The sequence below is a fragment of the Alosa pseudoharengus genome, unplaced genomic scaffold (genome assembly GCF_046254945.1).
Source record: "Alosa pseudoharengus isolate Yale_2024_CS ecotype anadromous, Long Island Sound unplaced genomic scaffold, YU_APseudo_1.1 YU_APseudo_1.1_scf_5, whole genome shotgun sequence".
In the NCBI taxonomy this organism is placed as follows: domain Eukaryota; kingdom Metazoa; phylum Chordata; class Actinopteri; order Clupeiformes; family Clupeidae; genus Alosa; species Alosa pseudoharengus.
In genome coordinates, this window is record NW_027468837.1 from 40,151,303 (window position 1) to 40,157,257 (window position 5,955).

Genomic DNA, 5,955 nt, shown 5'->3' on the forward strand with positions numbered 1-5,955 from the left:
TTTGGACGACCAAAAGCTTTGCAACTGTGCGTGTCATGCCTGACGTAGAACTATGGGAGACACTTTTGCCAACAGCACAGACTTTTTTTTACAAGGTTGTCCTACCTGAGCTTGTAGCCCGTCACTACACTCAACCCCCACCCCCTGTGCCTTCAGCTGAGCTACCTGTGCCTCCAGCCGATTCCCAGTCCACAGACAAACCCAAAAAAAGAGCACAGAAGAGCACAGTCAGAAAAACATTGGCCACATTACAGCCAGGTAAAACACCCAAGCACAAGGTTGTCCCACCAGCCCCTACCAGCACCCCCCCTTCAGCTGACCTACCTGTGCCATTAGTTGATTTACAGCCCACAGACAAATACAAAAAACGAGCACGAAAAAAGACAATCAAAACACCATTTGCCACACCGCTGCCAGGTAACACCCCCCAGCCCAAAAGAAGGGCATGTGAAAAGACTGTGTTGTGGTAACCTGACCTGTCATCCAGGGATGTTGTGAGCAGTGTCCCCCTTTTAATCTGCCTATGTCAACTATGTCAACGGTGATCCTGTGTGTTCGAGTTTCATGCCAATAAATTATTGAATCTTGAATCTTGTGGTGCTTTTGCAGACAGCCTGAAGAGTTTGATGACATGGTTGCTTGTGATAATCAGAACTGTCCTATACAGTGGTTCAATTTAGGTTGCGTAGGACTCAGCAGCGCACCAGCCAGAGAAGAGTCATGCCAATGCGATGCTTGCACAAGTTAGTTGGTTGTTACTACTTTAAGTTATGCAATTGTGTTTGCAACCAAAGAACACTGATTTTGCACAATTCTTTCTTAATACAGATAAAGGAGGCAGAATTTAATTCAGTCTTTGTGTATTTTATTTACAGAGATGGCTAAAAATCATTACATGTGAAGTGACATTACAAAATCTTTTGGAAAACAAAACATATTTACATATGTATATATATATTTACATGTGTACATATTTACATGTGCATATTTACATTAGATGTGAGCATGGTGTATAATTCTAACATGACGGCTTCACAACAATACTTGGACACATATTGGTCAAAGCACAGCACACAACCACAATTTTATCTAACAAAGTCTTATCCTCCCCCTCACAAGGCACCACAAATCCAAGGCGTATTGTGTCATTTAATATGTTGAACTTAGAGCGCATACACCCTATCACTCGCTCCACGTGGATCCTAACATGAGCTAACTTCCTGGTCTCTTCCACATCTTTTGCATTCAGTTGGCTGTGGCCCCTGGTGAAGGCAGGTATTTTCAGTGTAGCGCCCACAAGGGCAACACTTTCTTTAATATCAAATCCACGGTCCGCTAACACAAGGTCTCCAGGCGAGAGCTTCTGAAGAAAGCCACTGTTCTCGGTGATCTGCTTATCACTGGCACGCCCCCCCCACCCTTTGGAAATGAAAGAGATAGTACCTTGTGGTGTTATGCCGATGAGATATTTCATTGTGTACCTGCTTTTGTAGTTCGAATATGTCTGTGCCTTTGCACGTAAATTTTGTGCCCTTTCAATGAAAAGCTCAAAGCAGTCAATAATGACAGTAACACGATTTCCAAACATTTCTACATACTGATGTGGCATGCTTGCCTGTATACAATGTCGCTTTGGCCAGTACACCAAAGGACTGAGGTGTGCATGCAGTACATTGATGGTCTCAAAGAACAGATTGTATGCGGTATGTCGGCTAATGTCGAAGAGGTGTGCAACATGTTCGACAGGCAGATCAAGTCTTAAGCGCATAAGGGTCAGGAGGAGCATTTGAAAATGGGAGAGTTTTCTTTCTTTTGTTTTTGGTAGACTGGGAATGATTTGCATCAGCACACCCATCAACAGACTGAAAGATGGAAGGCCAGTGTAGTACTTCACCTTTAAATCATTGTTTTTGAGAAAATTCTCATCCAGGGCCTTTTTGGAGAGCTCTCCCTTCAGTTTTCGATTCTCCTCCTGCAAACGGATTATTTCTTTGGTTCTAAGGGCACACTTGGTGCACTTCTGCTGTTCATCTGCATTCCCCATTGGAGCACCAGCATCCCCTGATGTTTCAGTCTCCCTATCTTCCTCTCTGCATGCATTGTCTGGGGCTGGTGGTAGGGGCTGAGTCTCTTGTCCTTCCATCTCAGCCACAGGTGCAGAGTAGTCTGATTGTAATAACAATAAGAAAAATAAATTGTCAATCTCTGTACTTGCCTGATGCCCAGGGCCCTGATTTGAAAATTCCATGTTTCTGCATCTGTGATCAGGGACCAGTTTAAAAGTAATCATTGATTCCACACATCAAGACATGGGATTTATGAATCTGGATTACTTTGATCCAAATGACAGTTTTGAAGAACGACCCAGGGGTGTGACTTTCACACCATACTTTTGTTACTGATAGCTGCTGAGTATTTCAAGACTGTTACATTAGCATGCCAAATGCCTAATGACCTCCTAGAATGATTGGCCTTTGAGTCAGAAAAGCTACAACTCTGTGTGAAAGGTACTTACACTTAGGTTCAATCCTTTGTCTAGATAGAAACACCATTGGACATAAAATATATTGAATCTACTTGCGTCTGTTACCAATATTTACCTGGGAACAAATGTGCTGGTTCATTCAGCTCAGTCTCAGGACTGGTGTGGACAGTGCCCGGAGATGGGGGTGGATTCACGAGACCTTCCATCTCAGTTGCATATGTAGTGTTGTCTGACAGTAACAATAAAAATAAATGTTGTCATATCACAACCACTATTCCAAAGGAATCCAGATTAGCTATACACAGGGGACAACATATATTGTATTATTTTACGATTTACCTGGGTATAAAGGTGCAGCATTATCGAACTCAGCTTCAGGACCAGTGTGGGGGGGTTGCGGTTGTTGTGACCTCGTCGCTCTTCTCCTAAGCCGCTTGAACCGGTCTGTGTTAGTAACTTTGACCTCAGTATGGCCGAGGTACAGGGAAGGGGCCCAGTCAGGATCACACTCAATCATTTCATAAGCAGGTTTGCCTGCAAACAGTCACCAAATAAATTGCTATGTACCTACATGTACAACATTTAAAACTGATTAAGGTTAAGGTTACGTTTTGCGCTAGCACATTGGAAAGCTAATTTTCTAGCCATTTCATGCTAGTTAACATTGGCCTAATGTCAAATCTAATGGTCTGGTTAAGTAAAAAAAACGCTGGTTATTTGCCCACAACATAACATTTACAGAGAATAAGTAACTTACCTTTGTGAAAATGCTTTGAACACACCATCATGTGTGGCGGACTGTTATCGAAGGTAATCTTGGGCCTCCTTACTGCTGCTATCCATGCCATTCGTCGCCTTTTTGTCACCTCTGAAACATGGCTTGTACTATTATTTTTCCACGCTGGAAAACGATAATAGGAAATTCCGTTCTTAAGCTTTACTCCACTTCTATCGTGAGAACGACTATTACAGTTTATAACACAGCAGGTAGACGGCATCTTGAACACTTCCCAGCTATCAAGTCTGGCGCGTTTTCCTACTTGTTGTTTGTGCCGCGGATTCCCAAAATGCTTTGCGTTCACCACTGGGAATACGTCATGATGACGACACATTAGCGATCTTTATAGCAATGACCCCACAGCTGAACTCCGTGATCTAATTACTGTATTGGGAAACCAAATAGGAGATTCAATAGCCAGTCGGCTGTTTGCCACTCCTCCGTCTGTTTCACCATCTAGTAATGCAGTATCCCCAGTGTTAGGAGACAGACATGATCATACCAGTAGCACACTTGATCTCACCAAAGTTAATGTGATTGTCAAGCCGGATGTTCGTGAGCCCGCTGTGTTCAGAGGAGAGGAATCTGACAAGTGCACAGTGCAAGAATGGATAGAGCTGATGGAGGTGTATTTAAGAAAGAAGAACTGTTCTGCTTTAGACCGAGCTGAGGAGATTTTGAGCCATTTAATGGGTAGGGCCAAGAAAATTGTGAAAGTGGGGTTAAAGAGTGTCTCTACCCCTGATGAGACAGTCCAGCCAGAAATGATTTATGATATCCTGAGGCAGTATTTCAGTGAAAGTCCTGTATCATGCTTACCGTTGGCGGATTTCTATGCCACTCAACCCAGTGTGGGTGAGAGTCCAGTGGACTATTGGGTGCGTTTGAACACAGCGGCTGAGCAGGCAGATCGTCATCTGAAAAAGCAGGGTAGAAAGTTAGAGAACATGAGTGCAGAGATTTCTATGATGTTCATAAGGAACTGCAATGACCCTGACTTGTCCAGTGTATTTAAGAGCAAGCCAATGAGCAGATGGACCTCCACGGAAGTGCAGGAAGCTATCGATGAGCATCAAAGGGAGCACCTGTCTAAGAAGAAGTCAGGGAATGTTGGGAAAGTTAAAACACTCCAGGTAGCCACAGCTGCTACTTACTCTATGGCAGAGGTTAAGGAGGAGGTGTCTACAAATGCAGCAAGTCCATTCTGCCCTCCCAGGTCTAGTGAGTCTGCAGGTGTGGAAGGAGGTGCATTCGAACGTGTTCTTTGTATGTTGGAGAGGGTGTTGGAAAAAAACAATCAGACTAACTCACCTGCTGTTCCCCAACCAGAGCCCTGGGTTCGTGTCACACCCTGCCGTGTCTGTAGCGACAAAACACACTCCACAAGATCCCACTGTATGAGAGAAAGGAGATGCCTTGCGTGCTTCGAGGTTGGACATCAGAGGAGGGAATGTACAGCACGCGGTGCTGCTCAGCCAAACACCACTGCACACATTCAGGGAAACTAAGCTACCCACATGCGGGAGGGGACAATGTGGGTGCATTTAGTCAGTCCCTCAGATTAGAAGATGACATGTTATCTGTGTATGAAGACAGTTGCAAGTCTGCTCCTAGTGGAAGTGTGATTGTATGTCAGAATGTGCACAAATTAGGGAAATCTGATAGTCTCTTTTATACTGATGCAGTTGTGAAGAATCAAGTTTTGTTGAAAGCATTACTAGACAGCGGTTCCATGGTCTGTACAATGAATGAAAAAGCTGAACAAATGCTACAAGATGTTGGTCTATGTCCAGAGAGCAGCTATTTGAACACTGATATTGTACTGGTAGGGTGTGGCGGAGTGCAAGTTAAACCTAAATGTATTTATCAGTTGGAGATGAAAGTCTATGGCCAAGAAATGAGTGTACCTACGCTAGTTGTGCCGGGCCAGTGCGATCAACTGATTCTGGGCTCAAATGTAATTAAACATCTGATACACCAACTCAAACAAACCCCCAGTTACTGGCGTGTGATGAGCAAGCCTGAAACAACAGATGACCTGGCAGTTGAACATTTTCTAAATATGCTGTCTGGAGTCAATAGGTGGAAGGGGAGTGTTATTCCTGACATCATAGGAACAGCTAAATTGGCCCAGGCTGTGACATTGCTGCCACGTCATGAACATCTTGTGTGGGGTAGGCTTCCAGTAAACACACCTGTCTCTGAGGGTAGCGCCGTTCTCATCGACGCTCCGCGTTCTCGGTCTCACAAGAAGAGTATCATGGTTGGGAGAGCCGTGGCCACAATGTCTGGAGACAGATGGGTGCCGGTCAAGATCATCAATCCAAGTGACAAGCATGTAACATTCAGGCGGAATGCCAAAATTGCTGATGTGTTTCCATGTGTAGCGTTGGAAGATCTGGATGTGGGTGTGTCTCACTCATCTCAAAAAGGTCTTCATGTGCACAGCCAGAACGTACATGATGCTGACACTGGTAGTCCTTGTTCATCTCCGTCTCCCATTAACTTCAGTGACGCTTTGCAGAAACTCGGATTGAGTGATATTGACATAGATTTATGTGATGTGTTGCGTTATTGGAAACAGCAGTTATTCGACCTGATACAGAAGTATGAGAAGGTGTTTTCGAGAAACAAGTTAGACTGTGGTGAAGCCACTGGCTTTGTTCACCGAATCCACCTCACTGATGCCCGT

General features: G+C 44.3%; 1 protein-coding gene across 2 annotated transcripts; it reads right to left on the bottom strand.

Moving 5' to 3' along the window:
* Window positions 1-863: 863 nt before the first annotated feature.
* On the bottom strand, window positions 864-3,602 carry LOC143103832 (uncharacterized). 2 transcript variants are annotated; one of them, XM_076267667.1, is made up of 4 exons: window positions 3,243-3,602; window positions 2,825-3,019; window positions 2,601-2,714; window positions 864-2,166 (listed from the first exon to the last, which is right to left on the bottom strand). In XM_076267667.1, the coding sequence occupies exons 1-4, from the start codon at window positions 3,595-3,597 to the stop codon at window positions 1,019-1,021; spliced, it is 1,812 nt and encodes a 603-aa protein (XP_076123782.1). In that variant the 5' UTR covers window positions 3,598-3,602; the 3' UTR covers window positions 864-1,018. The 2 variants fall into 2 exon arrangements, with proteins under 2 accessions (XP_076123782.1, XP_076123783.1); XM_076267668.1 differs by lacking the exon at window positions 3,243-3,602 and having other exon boundaries at window positions 2,825-3,087.
* Window positions 3,603-5,955: the final 2,353 nt, after the last annotated feature.